The 22,525-nt window shown below is 45.8% G+C and overlaps 2 protein-coding genes across 6 annotated transcripts in view; both read left to right on the top strand.

Moving 5' to 3' along the window:
- rad54b (RAD54 homolog B) overlaps positions 1-22,525 on the top strand; it is a 268,427-nt gene that overhangs the window by 85,007 nt on the left and 160,895 nt on the right. The gene's annotated exons all lie outside the window — the stretch shown is intronic.
- LOC140385658 (uncharacterized) lies at positions 11,077-21,625 on the top strand. Of its 2 annotated transcripts, XM_072468040.1 has the most exons (3): positions 11,077-11,861; positions 20,219-20,326; positions 20,474-21,625. In XM_072468040.1, the coding sequence occupies exons 1-3, from the start codon at positions 11,173-11,175 to the stop codon at positions 20,772-20,774; spliced, it is 1,098 nt and encodes a 365-aa protein (XP_072324141.1). In that variant the 5' UTR covers positions 11,077-11,172; the 3' UTR covers positions 20,775-21,625. The 2 variants fall into 2 exon arrangements, with proteins under 2 accessions (XP_072324141.1, XP_072324139.1); XM_072468038.1 differs by having other exon boundaries at positions 11,079-11,861; positions 20,219-21,625.

Genomic DNA, 22,525 nt, shown 5'->3' with positions numbered 1-22,525 from the left:
TTGGTGCCATGGCAATTGGTGAGCTCCAATCTGTGCAACTCACTTTGCTGATATCATCCTTTTTTATTTTAAAAATATTTTATTGAAGCATTTGTCATTTTCACAGTTTTAACACTTTAACATTTCTTAAACAACCGAGCAGGCCGGCACACGCAAAAAACATTAAAAATAACATCCCCTACTACCCCCCCGACTTATTTCCTAATTACTCTTATACAAAGTTCCCTGTCCTTGTCTTACACTACCATGCCTCCCATTCCCCCCTGCTGCTGACGTTCAATTTTCCTTGAAGAAGTCGATGAATGGCTGCCACCTCCGGGCGAACCCCTGCATTGATCCCCTCAAGGCGAACTTTCCAGCCTGAGAAACCCTGCCATGTCCCTCCATCCCAGCAAAATCCGTCTCCGGACCACCAGGGAGGAGAGAAGGCCAGAACATCAGCCCCCCCCCCCTCCCTGTGCCCCTGGATCTTCCGATACCTCAAATATTGCCAATTCTGGACTCTTGAGTCGCGCTCCCTTCCAAAACCTCTGACATGACGTCTGCAAATCCCTGCCAGAATCCCCTCAACTTTGGGCACGCCCAAAACACACGTACATGATTCGCCGGGCTTCCCCCGCAGTGTCCTCACCGATCCTCCACTTCCTCAAAAAACCTACTCATCCGGGCCACAGTCATATGAGCCCTATGGACCACCTTGAACTGAATCAGACTAAGCTGGCACACGACGAGGATGAATTGACTCTCCTCAAGGCCTTTTCCCATAGTCCGACTTCCAACTCCCCTCCCAACACTTCCCCCACTTCCTCTTCACATCCCCGATTGGGACCCCTTCCCACTATATCAATTCCTTGTATATCTCCGAGACCCTCCCCTCCTGATATCATCCATAAGCATGCTGTCAATTGCCTTTTGTACCTGTGCTAACTTTAGTGGATTGAGCCTGCATGGATGTTGTTTAATGGGTAATTACTTTCGTACTTCCCAATTTATTCCTACATACAGCTCTATATGACTGTAATAACTTTTCTAGGTCATTTTTATTTCCCTCCGAAGATAACTCAATAATTTATCCTAATTGTCGACTTCAGGTGATGGCGGGCGGCAGGCGGCCGCACAATGGAGGGCTCCCGTTCAGGAACTGCATTTTCGGGGCTTTAAGCCCAGGGTCCACGGAGGTGGCAAAAACAGGAAGAAACAGTGAAGGCACAGTGAAGAAAAATGTCGAGGGCAAGCAAAAAACCGTCCATAAAGAAATCAGCTGAAGGTCCGTCGGGGAGTGGAAAGGTCATCGCGGGGTCACCAAGGAAAATGGAGGCTGGAGCAACAGGGGAGGCTGCATTGCTTACAGCTGAAGAAATAACTAAGGTGTTGGCTGCGGAATTCGAAAGGCAGTTTACAAGATACAGGGAGACAATGAGGAAGGAGATGAGAGAGGTTTTGAGTGCACTGGTGGAGGAGGCGATTTCCCCGGTGATGACGGTGGTGGTGAGCGCAGTGGCGGAGGTGCGAGAGCAAGGGGAGGCGCTGAAGGAAGTGGAGGTGACGTTATTGCAGCACGGTGATCAACTTGCCTCGATGGGGAAGGAGATGCGAAAGGCGATGGACATTAACAAGGATCTGCGAGGAAAAATGGAAGACCTGGAAATCGATCCAGGCGACAGAATTTGAGGATTGTGGGGCTGCCCGAAGGAGTTGAAGGACCGAGGCCGATTGAGTATTTTGTTGCGATGCTGGTGAAACTATTGGGGGAGGGGGAGGATCCCTCCCGATATGAACTGGATCGGGCTCATCGGTCGTGGAGGCCTGTACCAATGGCGAGTGAGCCGCTAAGGATAGTGACTCTGTGCTTCCGTAGGTACAGTGTGAAGGAGAAGGTCCTGAGCTGGGCCAAGCAGAAGCGGGTGATGCAGTGGGCTGGAGCTGGTATACGTAGATACAAGGACTTTACGGTGGAGCTGGCGAGGAGGGGGGCTGCCTTCAACCGGGTGAAGAGGGCACTGTACATTAGCAAGGTGCAGTGCGGCATTGTATATCCAGCGAAGCTGAGGGTGACTTACAAGCTCAGGGACTTTTATTTTGGAACGGCGGAAGCAATGGAGGAGTTTGCGAAGGCAGAAGGACTGTGGCAGAACTGAGAAATTGAGAAATGGCCATGTGCCGATGTGACCTTATGACTGTATTTTCTTCTTTTTTGTATCACTGCGTGCGGGTGTGTGGGCTAAAGGAGCCAATGTTGTATATATTTGGACAAGGGAAGTGATGGGACTTTCACTCGAAATGAGGGCTCTTTGGGGTGTAGGTGGATATGTGGGGTTTGTGTGCTAAAAGGGGATTTCTGGGCTTTCCTAGGGCCGGGCAAGGGGGAAAGGGACCCAGGCGTGGGCCTCCACGCTGGCCGGTTTAAGCCGGCCAGTGAATGGGAGTGAGGTGGGGGGAGGGGTTGCGGCCATCGGAGCCTGGCAGAACAGGGTCTGAGTGGTCTAGCCGGGGTGGAAAGTTGTGGGGGGAGGAACCGAGGTTGAGGTGAGGAGTTTTACAAGAGGCAGTGGACGGGAGGAGTTGGAGACGGGGGGGGGGGGGGGGTGGTGTACAACTCTTGGGTATCATGTACGGTACTCTTTCAGAGGTTGGATGGCGTTGAGTGTAGTGGGGGGGGGGGGAGGGGGAGTGGACTCTATAGGTCAATGGTGACCATGGGCGGTCCCGGACTCTTTTTTTTTTTTTTTCTTTTTCCCGTTTGTTTTTTGTTTCCACCGTGGGAGGGTTTGTTTTATGGGATGCATATATTGACAGGTGGGCCCATTGTTTGGAGTAGTGGGAGGATGGGATCGTTGGTATTGTTATTGGGGATTGATTTTGTATTTGTTACCATTTACTGTTTGTGGGTGGGGTGTAAATTTTGAAGGAAAATGTGAAAATGGAGAATAAAAACATTTATAAAAAAATAAATAATAATTTATCCCAATTTCTCATTAATTCCTCATTATCCAATTTAATTTGAGGAATGTCAAATTCAGAATCGTTGGATTTATCTCTTTTCCTGAGTTGCAATGACTAGCACCTCCTCCTTCTTTCGTTTTCTCCTTCTCTATCAAAATACCTTTTGAGCATATTAACATCGCACACTCGAGTTTTCCTTCTGTCTGGTGTCCTTATCAAATAATTCACCCCACTCAATTTCCTTTCAATTTGATAAGGCCCACTAAACCTTGCTTTTAATGGTTCACCTACCATTGGCAACAGTTCCTGGCTTGGGCCCTGTCTGTGTGGAGTCTGCACCTTCTCCCTGTGTGTGCATGGGTTTCCTCCGGGTGCTTGGTTTCTTCCAACTAAATTGCCTACTCCTCCTAGTTCTTGTGTTCTTATGTTCTTATGAAAGATGAAATTGAGAGAGATATAAAACAAATTATATTTTTGTTTTTTTCAAATTTCCAATAACAGTTAAAATCAGAAGGAATGAGACTCTGCATTTGCAAAAGTTCATTTTCAGTGCCACTGATGTTTGGCACTAAAGACTTGCCACACCATTAAAAGAACAGTTGTGGAATGGACAAGTTCTTTTTTTTTTTTTCTTGCTAGCCTCCTTCCTATTTCTAAAATAAGTACTGGAATGCTGAACCAGATGGCAAGATACTGCTTTCAGGAAAGTGGGGCACCTTGGACAGAAACCTCTGGATTTTGGTGGTTGTTGTGGGAAAAATCAACCACTTCAAGAGTCAGACTTGTTGTGTTCAAATAAGTGCAGTTTTATTGTTACACGAAGCTTCGGGAGAAAGTGTACGTACCCCGCTGTACAGTAGCCAGCCTTTCTCCCGGTTTGAATGGCAGTCATTCATTTTATACTTTGGGTTCACAATGAGCCCAGATACAAAACAATTATCACCTTATTATCTTTAAACATTTTATAGATTGTACATCGCTATTTGTAAGCGTTTTGCCATTTACACATGGCCACAGTCAAAGAGGTTTTACAGGTTACAGGCAGCAGCAGGAAAGTAGTATCGATTGTCCCTTTGTTTGAGTAATTGGCCCAAGACATTCGTATTAGCATATCATTGTGTACACCTTGGCTGAAGTCAGCTTTATTCAAGTGGTGTCCCGCATTTATATATTTCTTAATCTTCCTGTCTGGCTCCCTTTGTCCTGGATCTGTTCCTATCTGTCCTACTGGCACCCCGCTGGACTCCAGGCATCAATTATGTCTGCTTTATTCTCTGTGTCTCCATCTTGTGTGTCAGGCAGCCATCTTCTGTGCCAAGTGCCCTTCTGAACCATTTCCCACTTCAGTGGTGAACCATGCAGTCTGTGGATGTTGCTTTTGATTTTCATGTAAGTAACAGTGAGCATTGTTAGCCTGTTATTTTTGCAGCAAAATCCCAATTCAAACATACTTGAAGAAATATCTAGATATAAGCAGATGTACATTATTAAAGTAAAAAATATTTTAAACTCATACTTCATGCAATTGCAGCACAGTAGCACAAGTGGATAGCACTGTGACTTCACAGCGCCAGGGTCCCAGGTTCGATTCCCCACTGGGTCACTGTCTGTGCAGAGTCTGCACGTTCTCCCCGCGTTTGCATGGGTTTCCTCCGGATGCTCCGGTTTCCTCCCACAGTCCAAAGACGTGCAGGTTAGGTGGATTGGCCATGATAAATTGCCATTAGTGACCAAAAAGGTGAGGAGGGGTTATTGGGTTACGGGAATAGGGTGAGGGCTTAAGTGAGTCGGTGCAGACTCGATGGGCCGAATGGCCTCCTTCTGCACTGTATGTTCTAACAGTGTTTAAAGAGGACGGATTACTTATTTAGTACCCAGATATATTTCTGCATTATTTTGCATACTTTATTGCATCACTAATAGCTACATTAACAGTTGGTTTCGAGTTCATCAGTTGAGGTTGTAACATACTCATTTACACTTGCTAGAAATGACAGACATTCATACAGAGGGACGCATTCTTTTGCAAACAGAATTAATATGTTCAAGCCTTGAACCTTTTTTTAATTACCTGAAAACTTGGGAGCCTGTAGCTCCCTTTGCTGCCTCCATGGCATTATCTTGGCCAATCCGAATTGACACTGCTTCTTTAAGATCAACCTTAAAACCCACCTCTTGGATTGGATTGGATTGCATTGCATTTGTTTATTGTCACGTGTACCAAGGTACAGTGAAAAGTATTTTTCTGCGAGCAGTTCAAACAGATCATTTTGTGCATGAAAAGAAAAGAAAATACATAATAGGGCAACACATAGACACCGGCATCAGGTGAAGCATACAGGAGTGTAGTATTGATCAGGTCAGTCCATAAGAGGATCATTTAGGTGTCTGGTAACAGTGGGGGAAAAAGCTGTTTTTGAATCTGTTTGTGCGTGTTCTCATACTTTTGTATCTCCTGCCCGATGGAAGAAGTTGGAAGAGTAAGTAAGCCGGGTGGGAAGGGTCTTTGATTATGCTGCCCGCTTTCCCAAAGCATCGGGAGGTCAGATAGAATCAGTGGATGGGAGGCGGGTTTGTGTGATGGACTGGGCGATGATCGCGGCTCTCTGAAGTTTCTTGCGGTCTTGGGTCGAGCAGTTGCCATATCAGGCTGTGATGCAGCCAGATAGGATGCTTCCTATGGGGCATCTGTAAACATTGGTAAGAGTCAGTGTGGACATGCCGAATTTCCTTCGTTTCCTGAGGAAGTATAGGAGCTGTTGTGCTTTCTTAGTGGTAGCGTCGACGTGGGTGGACCAGGACAGATTTTTGGTGATGTGCACACTGTCATAATATCCACGCATGTATATAATGAAGTGCAGACAGGCAGTATTTGACGCACAGGATGATCAGTAAGCACACAGCACAGTGCAGCCAATCACCAGACAGGACACCACCACTATAAAGCCAGAGGGCACTAGGTTTCCCACTCTCTCTTGACCCAGCCGCTGAGACAGTCAGAGTCCACGAGCTAGCACAGTGCAAACACCATGCGGTAGCTAGTAAGCCTGGCCAGCCTAGTACAGGGTCTCCAGTCAGTTCAGTATAGTGTTGACCCACAATCAAATATGTATGTTAGTTCTATCGTTCAATAAAACCGTGTTGGATCTTCTACAGTGTTAGAGGTCTGTTTCTTGCATCGCTGCATCAAGTACAGTCCACACTGAACCGACCTGCCGAACACATCACGCACTTAGGAATTGAAGCTGTCAACCATCTCCACCTTGGCCCCGTTGATGCAGGCAGGGATGTGTACAATACTTTGCTTGCTGACGTCAATGACCAGCTCTTTAGTTTTGCTAGCATTGAGCGAGAGAATGTTGTTGTTACGTTACACCACTCCACTAGGTTCTCTATCTCCCTCCTGTATTCTGACTTGTCGTTGCTCGAGATCCGACCCACTATGGTTGTGTCGTCAGCAAACTTGTAGGTGGAGTTGGAACCAAATTGTGCCACGCAGTCATGTGTATAGGGAGTATAGTAGGGGGCTAAGTACGCAGCCTTGCGGGGTCCCAGTATTGAGGTCTATCATGGAGGAGGTGTTGTTGTTTATTCTTACTGATTGTGGTCTATGGGTCAGAACGTCGAGGATCCAGTTGCAGAGTGAGGAGCCAAGTCCTAGGTTTTGGAGCTTTGATGTGAGTTTGGCTGGGGTTATGGTGTTGAAGGCAGAGCTTTAGTCAATAAATAGGAGTCTGATGTAGGAGTCCTTGTTGTTGGGGTGTTCCAGGGATGAGTGTCGGGCCAGGGATGTGGCATCTACTGTGGACCAGTTGTGGCGGTATGGAATTGCTGTGGATTTAAGCATCCTTGGAATATGGAATTGATGTGCTTTATGACCGACCTCTTGAAGCACTTCATTATGATTGATGTCACAGGGCAGCACGGTGGCGCAGTGGTTAACACTGCTGCCTCACGACGCTGAGGTCCCAGGTTTGATCTTGGCTCTGGGTCACTGTCTCTGTGGAGTTTGCACATTCTCCCTGTGTTTGCATGGGTTTTGCCCCCACAACCCAAAGAGGTGCAGGTTAGGCCACACTAAATTTCCCTTAATTGGAAAAAAATAATTAGGTACTCTAAAAAAAATTTTTTTTAAAATCACTGATGTCAGGGCCGCCGGACGGTAGTCATTGAGGCACGTTGCCTGGTTCTTCTTTGGCACCGGTATGATGGTAGTCTTCATGAAGCAGGTGGGGACCTCGGAGCGGACTAGGGACAGGTTGGAGATGTTCGCGAACACATCTGGCAGCTAGTCTGCGCAGGCTCTGAGTGCACGACCAGGGACCCCCGTCCGGACCTATTGCCTTCCGAGGGTTAACTTTCAGGAAGGCCGATGTGACTTCGGAAGCTGTTATGGTGGGTATGGGTGTGTACGGGGCTACTGGGGTAGTCGACTGCGGATTGATGGTTTCCTGCTCTAACCGAGCATAAAATGAATTGAGTTCATCGGCGAGGGATACGCTGCTGCTGGAGGCGCTGCTCTGCTTTGTAACCCAATATGTTGTTTAGGCCTTGCCACAACCGACGAGTGTCTGTAATGCTAGTCTGTGACTCTAGCTTGGTCCGATATTGTCTCCTGGCATCCCAGATGGCTTTGCAGAGGTCGTACATGGATTTCATGTGTAGGTCAGAGTCGCCTGACTTGAATGCATCAGACCTGTCCTTCAGTAGGGAGTCAATCTCCCGATTAAGCCATTTACTCTTTGAGTAAACTTTAGGTCTCGCATCCTAATTTCTACTCCTTGGGTTTGCTGTGTTTTTTAGCTATCTTGGGCGGGATTCTCCGGTGCCCCAGTTGCCTGTTTCTCGGGGCGTGCCGTTCACTGGTGGCGGGGTCCTCTATTCCCAGTGCATGTCAATGGGATTTCTCATTGAAGCCATCCCACACTGCAGGAAACCCACAGGCGGGGGTGCGCTGCCAGTGGAAAAAGAGAATCCCAACGACTGGAGAATTCTGACCCTTTTCTCTGAAGTAAATTGGAATATTTTTCTCTGATACCAAAGCTAGCTATACTGATATAAATTATTGTTGCAATATTAATTGGAGTGGGAGGGGGATGTGATCCTTCAAATAATTCAGAAATAAAGTTGGAAGGCCTTCAGAACAGCATTCTGTGTAAACAGATAAGGCTATGATCAATCGATTGCACCAGAGCTCTTTGTCTGCATGGCCTATTTACCTTCTTTAATGTGGGATTTATGTTACGTCACTACCACCCATGGCTGTCCCTATGCTAGTGCCACTGCTGTAATATAACCGTGCCATTAGTGCCTATGGTAACATGGCAACCCATCACAGGAGGTCTTTTTTATCGCTTATGCTGCCAGCAGAAAATATCACCAGTATGGGTCGTCAACTAATTTATTTTAATTGGTGACCTGTGTAGTGTGTCCTCCAACATCAGATTTATGATCAGGAAACTGAAATGTTAACTGCCACGTTTTAAATAGCAATGAATATACGGGTTGTCTATTTCGCCACTGCTCCGGAATACGTATGTATGCAATATGAACTGGCTGGGATCCAGACCACCAGGAGCTGAAACATACGGAAAGGAGTGTTTGAGGTTCTGCTTTCGTCATTTTGAGAGAAAATCCGTGCTTCTTTTTCCATGTTAAAACAGAAATTAACTTCTCCATTTCAAACATTCTTTGTTGGGCAGATCAAGCAATATGTCCCCCAAAAAAGCTGCAAATGCAAAGTTTAAATAAATCTTGGAATTATGGAACCATCTTTGCAGCAAATGTGCTGAATGAAGAGGTCCCATAGATTTGGTTTTATTTGCTTTCTTCCCTACCATGTTGTCTTGCATTTGGTAATTATTGTATGTGTCTGAATATTTATTGATTCTGAATTTCACAATATTGGCAGTAAAATGAAAAGCTTTAAAGGTTGGCAAATCAGATCTGAGTGCTGCGTTCCATTACGTTAGTGTTGCAGTTAAAATGTGTTCTTGTGGAAATTCCCACTAATTAACTGACGAGCATAGCAGTGATCCTTTCTTTGTATCACTCAATGGTTTTCTGCAGGGAATTATCCTGGCTGGGTTTCTGAAGGGCATGTGTACAGAATAGCAATGACATGCTTTGTAAATACAGTAGTACTCTGTAGATGGTGTACATCACTGAGATGCAAATTCATTATCCTGTCACTTAAAGCATTCAATGTTTGTGCCTGTACTAAATAAAGGAATTAATTTACAGAACATTGTGTGCTGTGCAAATTTTATGCCTATCTCTTTGGTTGTACTTAATAAGAATGTGTATTTATTTGATCATTTCAGTGGTTGATTTCCCCTGTTCGATATTGTGTGACTTATTGTACTGGAGCTCTGATTGTTATTGCAGTTAAAGGTTGGTGCCTGGTGTCATTTTACTTGGGGGTGGGGGGGTTCTGCTCAAAAAGTGCTATTCTGCTGCTGCCATACAAATGCTGCATACTCCAGCACAAACTTTTTCAGTGCTTTTTTTCATGTTTTTAAACAAGTGTTTTTGCAACATGATAAAGTGTCTCTCTTGCTCTTTTTAAGTAGTGTTGCTACTTTTCCCCCCTTTCATCTTCGAGGCTTGCCTCTAATTACAACCACACTATCAGAGCCAATGTCATTGCATAAACGGCATGGTTCATGTGCTTTCAGAGGATTCATCGAAAGAGGAAATCACCCCCTGAAAGTGAAATGCCAATGGCAGTAAAGAGATAAATAGTATTCGCTGTTGCCAGTTGGTAATGGGCTGATCCTAAGCCGGATAGGCTGAGAGTTCATTCTGCCTCTTCCACTGCTAATAACAATAATCAGTTGCCAAAATGATGAGTGAATATGATTTTGTAGCAACTAAGTGTCTAATTCTGATGATTCTGAATCTGCTCCAGATAGAGGCAGTGCAATTTCTGGAGCTAAAACTAGCTCACACAATACAAACAAGGTACCAGTGTTGTACAAGATGAAGCAGTCATATCTGGTTACTGCCCATAAACACAAAAAAATCTAGACTTCCTTGATAACTGCACTGCCTTGTGTGGTGCTGAGCTCGTAAATGCCCAGTTTCAATTTCTATACTCAGTTGGCAGAATTCAACCAAAATTTGGTGTTGAAATGACTTTAGCCCCCTGAGCTGAATGGGGTGCCTCGATTGTGATTGTAGTGACCACTGCTGGAAAGTGTGTGCAAGCATGGGACGAGAACACTATTGGGCTCAACTACATTTGCTCCCAAGTCTCGCACGTGAAGAGCACATGGTCCAGGTGTTCATAAGACGGTGGGCACGTGTGCAAATCTATCTGAGCTTAATTCAATACCTTCAGAAAAGGAATGGATCATAATGAGAGGAGAAACAATTGCAGTTCCCAAAACTTAAATTTATCTTCTGAATACTCGCTTGTCAAATTTCCTGTTGCGAACCCAGTACAGCTTTACAGATCTTTTCTATAATTTGCCGTGTGAACTTTAAACTCCAACTTCATGTTTTGTAGTGTACTAATGATAGTGTAGGAATCTCTTCCTCCCCTCCCCCTTGCAGCCTAGTTCCTGTCTCGGTGGTTGGTAGGAACTAGGGGTGAGGAGCAGAGGTCAGTGCCATTTCTATAGAAAGCACGTGATTGCAGGGTTTGATGTGCAAGAGAAAAGTGACAAAACTCTTCAAAATTAATCTTGTTTTGCAACATGTTTGGCAGTAGGAAAGTGTTAATAATAAGCTTAAAAATAGGAAAGGGATATGTGAGGCTGCAGTTTAAGTGTATAGGTTATTTCAGCATACAAACTTTCAAAACTTGTTCAGCAGCTACACACATTTCAGAGCATCTAAGTTTATAGGAAATAAGTTTATACTTAGTTGCAGATGTGTAGAATAATGGCCATTGACAGCTTGCCATTATACACTTAACAGCTTCAATGGATTAGCTGGGCGTTTCTTACACAGTCATTGAGGGATTAGTCTGACCTTCCTTGACCCCTGGTTTAGCATTATGCAAGACTCAGGGTTTTATACTACACAATAGAGACATTCAGCACCTCATTACTCTGAATATTCAAGCTGAATGGGCCCTTTTGCACATCATTACCTAAGAAAGCAGGTTTTGGGTGTGTTTCTGAAGTGGGGGCTGGCCTTAGGAGGTAGTCTGATTTAAAAGAGCAAGTCAGAGCTCTAGATTATTCAGTGCAAAGTTTAGTTGCTGAACAGTTCAGTTACACCATGGAATCCACAAGAAAAAAACAGAAGGAGCTTACTTTATCTGAGAAGATTCAAGTTCTTGAATTGCTTCAAAGGCAAAAGATCTCCCAGATGGAACTTGCAAAGCGTTTTGGTGTTACACAGCCTGTTATCTCCAGGCTAATCAAGAATAAGGAAAAAGTCTTGATGGAATGGCACAATAACAGCAATCCAGACCGTAAACGTAAAAGGGAAGGAAGGGATAGTGATGTGGACACAGCCCTCTTACAGTGGTTCCAGATTGCCAGGGCACAACATGTGCTTGTCTCAGATGACGTCTTGGCTGCGAAGGCCAAGGGCCTGGCAGATGCTATGCAGATCAGGAATTTTGTTCCAACTGTTGGCTGGATCAACAGGTGGAAAGCTCGTCATGGTGCCTTTTTGCAACAAGCTATTGGGGAAACCGATGGCAGAGGTCAGTCATCGGGCAGTGCATCACAAGAGGTTGTGCCACCAGAAGGAATGACTGAAGAGGAATTTCATCAGTATGTGGAGCAAGCTGCTATTAAGGTATGCGTTTGGGATATAGCTGATCAGGAACCAGGAAACTCCATGAAAGCAATTACAAAGTCAGAAGCTATTGATGTTGAAGAAGAGAAAACAATGCCTACCTTTAAGATTGCAAGAGGAAGTAACGGCCAACTAACACCTTCATCGAGCCAGTATAACACGTACGTTTAACCACTTTTCAATTTTATTGACCACTTTTAATTAATTTACTGAAAATTTGAAGGAAAAAGTTACTCTTGACCCTTTATATTAAATTGTAGATTTTGATTCTCCTTGGGGCATTAAACAGTTCATCTCCTATGTTGCTGCGATTTATGTTTAAATATCAGCTTCGCTAAGCTGGTTTCTTTAATCATTGTAGGTTCAAGTCCTATTTCGGATTTGACCATAACCTGAGTTGACACTTCATGCAATACTGTGTGGGTGCTACATTGTTGAAGATGCCATCTTTTGAACAAACCATTGCATTGAGGGCATGTACGTTTTCTCAAATGGACATAAAAGATCTAATGACATTACTTGTAAAAGAGTATGAAAACTCCCCTGCTTTCCTGACCAACAATCCTCTTTCAGCCTGTACCACTAAAAGCAGATTATATGCTCATTTATTTGGAGTTTCTGGAACCTTGAGTGTGTAGAAATTGACTGTCACCTTTGCTTACATAATGCTCCAAAAGTAACCAGCTTATCGGTGAAACACTCTGGGACATTCTGAGAGTAAAAATTAATTGATAATTATTTACCTCATCCATCAGCAACACTGCATCATGGGTTGGTTCTTCCTCAGAGCAACGAGAATGGTTGTGGAGGAAGGGAGGGCAAGCAAAACAGTTTGGGACGGTTTCCAGGTGCTGAAGCCCCCCCCCCACAATGACTGGATGGGTTCTCCCCATCGATTGGGCTCTTGAAGCTCCGCAAGCTTGAAAGGAGCAGCAAGCTGTAACGGAACGTAAGTAAGGGAAAGTGTTTCAAGAAGCTGGCACCATCTATCCAACTTTTTAAAATCTTTAATTTAAAAATAGATTCAGGAGCCACGCCACCACGATAGAGAGTGGCCTGTGGCGGCTCTTGCTCCCAGCCAGGCAAGGAAGCCCTTTAGGCAGCTTGGGCTGGTGGTCCCCAGCCTGCCACCAGATACCGACATCCTGGCACCGAAAGTTCCCCTCCCGTTGCCCCAGTGAACTTGAAGGTTGACTGGAAATTTCCTGTCTGCCTCAATTAGGCTCTTAAATGACCTCGCTTGACAACTGCTGCACGCAGATGCATACTTCTGCTGGACCTTCATCCCTCTGCAAAATTGGCCCAGAGGTGGGAAGGAACTGGGGAATTCACCAGGCGGACTGCACCGTGTCATCAGGCAAAGCAAAGGGTGGAGGGGTTTCCCTCCTCATCAACTCCTCCTGGTGCTTGGATGTGGCAACCCTGGCATAATACTGCTCCCCGGACCTGGAATACCTGACCGTGAAATGCCGCCCATACGATCTTCCACGCGAGTTCACTTCAGCCACTATCACAGCGGTCTACATCCCACCCCAGGCAGAAGTGAAGAAGACGCTGGACGAACGGTATACAGTTATAAACCGCTACGAAACAGAACAGGAGGCCTTGCTTATCATGGCCGGAGACTTCAACAAGGCCAACCTCAAGAGTGTACTGCCAAAATTCCACCAGTACATCTCCTGTCCCAACAGGGGCGACAACACTCTTGACCACTGCTACTCAAAAATCAAGGGCGCCTACCGTTCCACCCCCAGACCGCACTTGGGAAATCAGACCATAAGACGGTGCTCCTTCTCCCGGCATACAAGCAGAAACTCAAGTGGGAGAATCCAGCTAAGAAGGTTGTGCAGTGCTGGTCCGAGGAGACAGAAGAGCTCTTATGTGACTGCTTAGAGACAGTGGACTGGTCCATATTTAAGAACTCAGCGACCAACTTAAATGAGTATGCCACCACCGTCACAGACTTCATCAGCAAATGTGTGGACGACTGCGTGCCAAAGAAAGCAGTACGTACATTTCCCAACTGGAAGCCATGGCTCAATCACGAGATTGACTCCCTACTGAAGGACAGATCTGAGGCGTTCAAGTCAGACGACCCTGACCAGGTAATCCAGGTACGACCTCCGCAAAGCCATCTGAGATGCCAAGAGAGAATATCAAACCAAGCTAGAGTAACAAACAGACACTTTGCGATTGTGGCAAGGACTAAACAACATAACGGGCTACAAAGCGAAGCCGAGCAGTATCCCCGGCAGCAGCGCACCCCTCCCTGATCAACTCAATGCATTTTATGCTCAGTTCGAGCATGTAACCAACAATTCGCTGTCAAGAGTCCCAGCAGCCCATAACTCATCCATACCCACCACCACAGCTTCCGAAGTCAGATCGGGCTTCCTGAAAGTGAACCCTCGGAAGGCGACTGGCCCGGACAAGATCTCTGGTTGTGCAGTCAGAGCCTGCGAGGCCCAGCTGGCAGAGGTATTCACGGACATCTTTAACCTGTCCCTACTCCACTCCGAGGTCCCCACCTGCTTCAAGAAGACCACCATTATACCGGTACCAAAGAAGAACCAGGCAACGTGCCTCAATGACTTCAGTCGTAATGAAGTGCTTCGAGAGGTTGATCATGAAGCGCATCACCTCCATACTCCCAGAACACCTTGATCCACGGCAATTCGCATACCGTCGCAACCGGTCCACAGCAGGCGCCATTTCCCTGGCCCTACACTCCTCCCTAGAGCATCTCGACAACAAGGACTCCTACATCCGACTCCTATTTATTGACGACAGCTCCACCTTGCAACACCATATTCCCAGGCAAGCTCATATCAAAGCTCCAAAACCTAAGACTTGGCTCCCCACTCTGCAACTGGATCTTCGATTCATTCCGTAAGAATAAACAACACCCCCTCCTCCACAATAGTCCTCAATACCGGAGCCCTGCAAGGCTGCGTACTTAGCCCCCTACTCTACTCTCTGTACACACACGACCGCGTGGCAAAATGTGGTTCCAACTCCATCTACAAGTTTGCTGACGAGGGCAGCACGGTGGCACAGTAGTTAGCATTGCTGCCTAACGGCGACCCAGGTTCGATCCCGGCTCTGGGTCACTGTCCGTGTGGAGTTTGCACATTCTCCCCGTGTTTGCGTGGGTTTGCCCCCATAACCCAAAGATGTGCAGGCTAGGTGGATTGGCCACGCTAAATTACCCCTTAATTGGAAAAAATGAATTGGGTACTCTAATTTTTTATTTTTAAAAAAAGTTTGCTGACGCTATCTTTGATCCAAACTCCCTTTCATCTTACAAGTAAATGGTTAGTTTACAGCACAACAGGGGGAAGTGATAGCAGTGGTATTGTAGTTTGACTATTTGACTAGTAGTCCAGAGACGCAGGTAATGCTCTGGGGACCCCAGTTTGAATTCCATCACTGCAGATGGTGGAATTTTAAAAAATCCTCAATTAAATATCTGGACTCAAAAGTCTAATGATGACCATGAAACCACCATTGCTGATTGTCTTTAAAAAAAAAAAAAACAACTGGTTCACGAGGGAAGGAAACCTGCCATCCTGACCTGGTCTGGCCGACATGTGACTAGAGACCCACAGCAAATCTTAAATGCCCTCTGAAATGCAAGTCACTTAGTTGTATTCAACTGCTACAAATGGAACAAAAAGGAATGAAATAGGATGGACCACCCGGCATCAACTCAGGAACCAGAAACTGCAAAGTTTAATCTAACATCTGGGGACTTGTGCCACAATCTCATAGATTAGTTAAGCAACAGCCTGACGGAATCATACCTTATAGATAATGTCCCAGTCGAAACCATCATCATTCCTGGGTATGTCCTTTCTACTGGCTGGACAGACCCAGCAGAGATGGTGGCACAGTGGTATACAGGCTGGAGGGAGTTTCCCTGGGAGTCTGGACCCCATGAAGTCTCATGCCACTAAGCCAAGCACAGGCAAGGAAACCTGCTGATTATCAAAATACTGTCCCCCCTCAGCTTTTAAATCCGTACACCTCCATGGTGAACATCACTTGGAGGAAGCACTGAGGGTGGCATGGGGACAGAATGTACTCTAGATGGGGGACTTCAATGTCCATCACCAAGAATCGCTTGGGAGTACCACCACAGACAGAGCTGGCTGGGTCCTAAAGGACATAGCTGTTAGACTGGGGCTGCGGCAGGATGTGAGGGAATCAACAAGAGGGAAAAGCATATTTGACCTCATCCTCACCAACCTGCCTGCCATAGATGCATCTGTCCATGACAGTATCAGTAGGAGTGACCAATGCACAGCCCTTGTGGAGACAAAGTCCCATCTTCACAATGAGGATCCCCTTTGTTGTGTTGTGCCGCGCTACCACCGTGCTAAATTGGATAGACTTTTAAAAGATCTAGCAACTCCAGAATGGACATCCATGAGGCGCTGTGGGCCATCAGCAACAACCAAATTGTACTCGACCACAATCTGTAAGCTCATGGTCCAGCATATTCCCCACTCTACTACCAAGCCAGGGGATCGACCCTGGTTCAATGAAGAGTACAGGAGAGCTTGCCAAGAGCAACACCATACCCAAAATGAGGTGTCACCCCGGTGAAGTTATAGCACAGGACTACTTGTGTGCCAATTACCTCAAATAGGAAAAGTCTCTTGGTTCCCTTGAATCTCCTTCCTGTCCTCCTCACCAGGAGGTTGATCACTAGGAGTCGGAAGAGGCATCGACATCCATCCGTGGTACCACACATATGCCGGTTATTCATTTGATGATCATTGACTTTCCTCGTAGACCGTTCATAACAGTCGAGGTCTCTTGTCCTGAAGCCAGATGGTAGCAGCCCAAATATCCTTTTGAGTGTCGAATGTTTTTCACTATAACTCAATCCTGCATATGGTTTCCTTTAAATATATGTAGGCAACAGCTTTAACATGAGTGTTCTCAGCCAGTTGTTTCTGAGTCACCACATCTGTGCCAGCATGCAGTGAACATCATCCCCGCAGGACCAAGTTAAGTACGACTCACTGCAGTTAAGATGACCACAAATCTGTAAAAACACTCCAACACCACCCAAAGGGCAGATGGAGGAAGCTACGACACAAACTCTAGCTTCAGGGGTATAACCTGATGGCTGGATGTATCAAGGGGTAGTAGCAAGCTAATGAAATATAGGACAACATTTAACTATCACATTGCGCCCAGTGGGGATCTGGGTTCTCCAAGAGTTTGAGGGGCTTTTTATCTGTGAAACCTTCAAGCCATCTTTAAATATTGTGGAGACCATAAACAGGGGGAACTACAGCTGCTACTTGCCTGTCCTACCAAACACTTCCAGGATGGAACCCTGTTAAATGCTGATGGCCACTTTAATCCCTTTGACTGTGAGCAGCCTCTAGCTTCACAACTGAAGGCTATTGCTAATAAGGAATTGGCCTAGTTGGTTGTGAAAGCACTTCACAGCTGTATGTTGTGTTTGCTGCTTGCTCCTGCTATTGGTTGCAGATGCCTGGAGGCTGCTGTTGGTGTTTCCTTCCTTTTCTGTAGCCGGAAAGAAGGACATTTTTTTCTCGGATACCTGGGTTCTGGAACATGTATGGGTCCAGAAGACAATCCGTTTTGAGGCCAGAAGACAATGTGGGACCTGATGTGTGACATTGATCCAAATAGGCCATCTGATGACGCTGTTGAAGAAATGCTTTAGCAGATGGCTGGTTCTTTTGTTGCTAGTGTGGTGAGTGCTGTATGTAACTGGTACCCCACAGTGGGTTAAATGCACTGGAAGTCAAGGATGTTCAACTGCACCTTGAGCGGCACTGGAATATGTGGATGCCAAGATTTGGTTCCAATGAGATTGGGCCGTGTGGGAGAGCCTGCACAGCTGAAGCTCCAGAACAGGGAATGGCACTGATACGTGGAACAAGTAACACATTGATGGACAGATCATTTCTGTGACAATGTTCTGGACATGATAACACACACTCAGACTTGTCCTCCGTTTCTGTTGAGGAATCTGCGAGGGATGATACTGTGTGTTTGGTTTTTTTGTGTGAAAATGAGCTGATATAACTTTCTTTGATATCAATATGGGCTGTTAACCTTTTAATAAACAAAATATTCTTGTGGGTATACGTGCCACATCTCAGAAGGTGATTATTGCATCTCATTTCAATCAAACGTTGATGCCTGAACAGTTTTCCTGACCTCTTGAAGTGTCAGCAGCCAACGATCAAACATTCAAGGGCCGGGCTTCAATACTGGTGATGTTCTCGCGACCAAAGTGTTTGGTAGGATCAGGAGAGGGCACCTGAGACGGTCTCCCTAATGTTCTCATCAGGGGTCTAGGGGCTCGTGGCTGGGTGTGAGTGTGCAGAGCGAGGTTTTCCAGCACAACCAGCTCGGTGGATGGCACTCAGAAGACAGGACACGTAAGGGTGGGAGGCTTGGGTCTTTTGAGGGTCCCAGGGTGGAAGGCCTAATTGATTGTCGGTCTGTCTCCTTCTCCAATTCCTTACAGATACCAAAATGGATGGTGGTCTCAGTCTGCAGAGGATGCCCTCGCGGTGCTGGTGGCAGCCCAGGCAGCCAGACGCAGGAGTAGGTGGCAGCGTCGATGCAGGCTGGAGGTGGCATCCCTTGTGCAGGGGGCCACTGCACACCCTGAAGACCTCGCCACCGATCAGGCCGAGGATGAACCCAGAGGCGTATGGCAGCAAAGGCCCAAGGTGTACAGGCGTAATTGATCTTTTGTGGGGATGATGGACAGCATCTACTGCAAGAGACTCCATCTCAACAAAAAGACACCTGTGTCGTGTCCTCGCGGACTTAGAACCCCATGATGGAGGAGAACACTCTTTCCTGGTGGCCGTGAAGGTCACCGCAGCCCTGAACATCTATGCCACTGGTTCATTCCAGGGCTCAAGTGGGGACTTATGTGACATGTCATAAACAACAGCCCACAAGTGCACCCGTGAGGTTACGAATGCCCTATACGCCTGGGCAGCTGACTATATCAACTTTGAGCTTGACCAAGATGCCCGGCTGCAGGATTCTCCGCTGTCGCCGGTGTGCCCCGGGTCGAGGGAGTAATTGATGGCAAGCATGTCGACTTATGCGCATCGCGTGTCAGGGAGTGCCCTTCGTTAACAGGAAGGGGTTCCACTCCCTGAATGTTCAACTTGTGTGTGACCACCACCTCCGAATCATGCACGTGAGTTCACGCTTCCCAGGGAGCGTGCATGACAGCTGCATCCTGGGACATTCTGAGATGCTCCGCATCTTTGAAGACTACCCCAGAATGACTGGCTGATCAGTGCAGAGGGGTGATGTTTGATGTTGGACTACTGTGCCGAGGGGGCATGAGTGGGGAGGAGCGGAGGGCAATGGGGTGAGGGTGCAGGCAGGCCCACTGCGGCGTTGGACTGGGCTGAGCACAGTAAGAAGTTTTACAACACCAGGTTAAAGTCCAACAGGTTTGTTTCGATGTCACTAGCTTTCGGAGCTCTGCTCCTTCCAGAATAATGTGACGAGGCTTCACATGTACCAGGTGTAACATGCTTTAATTAATACTGAACATTGGACATTTTTATTCCCCCTAGCTCCTAAATCTTGATCTTACATGGTCTACTGCTACATCTGGGTGTGTTCCCAGGATGTACATCAGAGATGGAGGAAACTTGCTGTTTCTGCGTCCTTGCTCTTGGTAGTTGCCCACTGGAGGACCTGGAGCTGGAGGACCCCATCCGACTTACCGGTGTCACTGCCATCGCTGTGCCAGCCTGTTCTATCCGCTGCCCTTGAGATGTGCTAGTGTCGGGAGGGGGTGGGGGGAGAGTCAGGAGGGGGAGGGGGAGAGTCAGGAGGGGGAGGGGGAGAGTATTCAGAAGAACTGGAGACCGCCGTCGTCTCCTTGGTGGCAGGCCCTGGGTTGGCCTTCAGCGCTTCCTCCTCCTTGCCTAGGGCCGGGGGGTCTCCATGGGACTGAGGGGCAGCTGGAGTGAGCTCCAGAGGCCTCTGTGTCATTTGGCTCTGTCTTAGTACCTCCCCATTGCCAGAATGAAGGTATCGACGACCTCAACAATGCCCCTCGGTGACATTCAATGGCTTTACCATTGCTGATTTCCCCACTATCAACATTACCATTGACCAGTAACTGAAGTGGACTAACCATATAAATACTATGGCTACCAGAGCAGGTCAAAGGCTAGGAATCCTGCGATGCGTAACTCGCCACCTGATCCCCCAAAGCCTGTCCACCATCTGGCAAGGCACCAGTCAAGAGTGTAATGCAAACCATGTTGCCCACTAATAATCAAAACAACCAAAATGTTAAAGTGGCAAACACACTTGTTTATTTGGATATGTTTTTTTGCACCCGGTGAATTCATTCCTAGGCTTAGCTGGGTGGGATGCTACAGTCGTTATGTCAAAATGTATGTATTTTTGGAACACAATTTATTCGCAATAAATTGTTGGGAAATTATGTAACTAATGTATTCATTCAACTTTTATACAGACCCCATGGAAGGAATTCTACTTCAAGAAGGGATATCTGTATGGAAATGCCAAGCAGTTCTTATTCTCAGCCTGGAACCTCAGGCTACCAGTCCTATGCATTTCCTAGGTGGGTAACCCCAGAGGTGGGACGAAAGCGAAGTGAAGGGAAATCTCTATTATCTTCTCAACCGCAGCTGAGTAACAGCTTTGAGGGATTGGACAAGGCAGAGATTCATCATATTACAGATGTGTCTCTTTCTCCACCCTGTACTAGGCTACCCTCCACATCATCCCCTCGGCCTCTTACAAGAGATGACCTTTTATTTCTGCAGCAGCACCAGGCAGGCATCCCACGGTATGGGACCAGGAATGAGAATGAAATGCCAGCAGCGTCCTCCGAGGAACAAGAGCTTATCCTGGAAAACCAAAGGAAGTTTGGATTGTATCTTGACGAGAAAAGGGAAAGCCTTAAAAGATTACATGCGCTGGAGGAAGAACTACTCAGGGCAAAAATCGAAGTTGAACAGTTAAAAGCATTACGACTACAAGAATTGTCAGTCCTTAAGGACCCCTAAAGGAAGAATTTACAATATTCTCAACTCCGTGTTTGATCTGAACAGTGACTTTTTTCACAGCATTAAGCGAGCAATATTGGCGCATGGAATTAATTTCTGTGTGGATTCTCCCATTTATCAACTCTAGCTTTGATGAAAGAACCATTGCCCCCCCCCCCAAAAGAAAGATGGTCACCATTCTTTCTACAACAGATTGAATGTTGTAGATTTGATCTCTCAGTGCATTAAGTTAATTGATGTAAATTGGGGAGGCAATGAGGAGCAATTGACCTCCGTGTCTTTGGGCTTGGAAGGGAATAAATTGACCACCGTTCCCTTCATGACCACCATATGGTCACTCTGCCAGAAACTATATCAGTGAACGTTAGATGCTTAATTAACTATGGTTGTTGGAACACCTTTAAATAAAATTCCAAATGTTATATTCTAACTCTTAGAAACATAATGCAGGACTGTGATAAAATGTTATGGTTTATTGGCTGGTGTCTAAAAAATGACATATTCTATGATATTTGTATCTAATTTTTTGATACAATTAGTCCCACTGCCACTTTGTCAGTCCATTCCATACATTCACAATCATCTTGTGTAAAGTAGCAATTCATCCAATTTGAATAACATCTGCCACTTCTCAGCCTCACTTTCCAAACTTGCCAGAGGAGGAGGTTTTTTGATCTCCCTGTTGTTTGAAGTTCATTTTAGTTTGCTATCAACTTGTTTTTGTTAACTCGGTAACTAACCCTGTAATTCAAACAAAATAATTCCTGCATTTAGGTTGCAGTGAAAGGAATTTCACATAAATGTGTTAAAAATTGGACTAATAAAGGAAATTTAAGTGCCCCAGTACAAGAACAGCTCAGTAATTATATTTTTATGGTTGAATCAGCTGCTATAAATTATTATCTTAGTTTCATAATGTGGCGAATGAAGCATGACCTGCAAGCTACCATTCCCTGTTGACCTGTGAACCAAGAGGTTTCTGGGTTGTGGAAAAGAATTGAAAAAGATTGCAGAAGTATTCAGTATCACATACAGCAGATGCTGAAGAACAAACTTTCCTCAGCATTAACCATAGCAACATTTTGAGTCAGTAGATATGATTTTTATTGAGCTACGGAATTTGATCTTAAAAGTAATACAAAAATAATGGCCCAGAATTACTAGTTATGGTAAGATCGGCAACATGCGTCTTAAATTTTGACACTCCGTGCAAAAGTGAGAAATGATCCTCGTTCAGAAAATCTATGTGGAATTAGTTTTGATGTATATAAGAAATAGCAAAGGAAGGAAGTTGCTGGAGCAGTTTATAGCCCCCTCCTCCTCTAACTGTGGCTACACAATAATACACACAGAGTACACATCAAGAAATAATCTGGGATTGCAAGAAAGGTACTGCAATAATTTTGGGTGACTTTAATTTTCACATCGATTGGACAAATCAAATTGGCAATGGCAGCCTGGATGATAAGTTCCTAAAGTGTATTTGGGACAGTTTCTTGGAGCAGTACATTTTGGAACTTACTAGGATGTTATTTTGGACCTGAAATTGTGTGAGATAGGATTAATTAAGGACCGCATAATAAAGGATCTCTCTAAGCAAGAGTGACCATGATAGTATACAATTTCACTTTCAACTTGAGAGTGGGGAAGTCGGGTCCATAACTAGTGTCTTAAGTGTAAATAAAGGCAGTTATACAGGTACAAAGATAGAATTGGCTAAAGTGGACTGAGTAAATAGATTAAAAGGGAAA

The sequence above is a fragment of the Scyliorhinus torazame genome, chromosome 11 (assembly GCF_047496885.1).
Source record: "Scyliorhinus torazame isolate Kashiwa2021f chromosome 11, sScyTor2.1, whole genome shotgun sequence".
Classification (NCBI taxonomy): domain Eukaryota; kingdom Metazoa; phylum Chordata; class Chondrichthyes; order Carcharhiniformes; family Scyliorhinidae; genus Scyliorhinus; species Scyliorhinus torazame.
Note: the sequence above shows the minus strand (reverse complement) of the source record. Positions and strands in the feature narration are given on the sequence as shown.

Excerpts from the sequence above, each read along its gene's own strand:
- LOC140385658 (XM_072468038.1), top strand. The coding sequence starts at position 11,173 with ATGGAATCCACAAGAAAAAAACAGAAGGAGCTTACTTTATCTGAGAAG. Across the intron at positions 11,862-20,218 it reads TCATCGAGCCAGTATAACAC|ACCCCATGGAAGGAATTCTA; the intron begins GTACGTTTAACC and ends ACTTTTATACAG.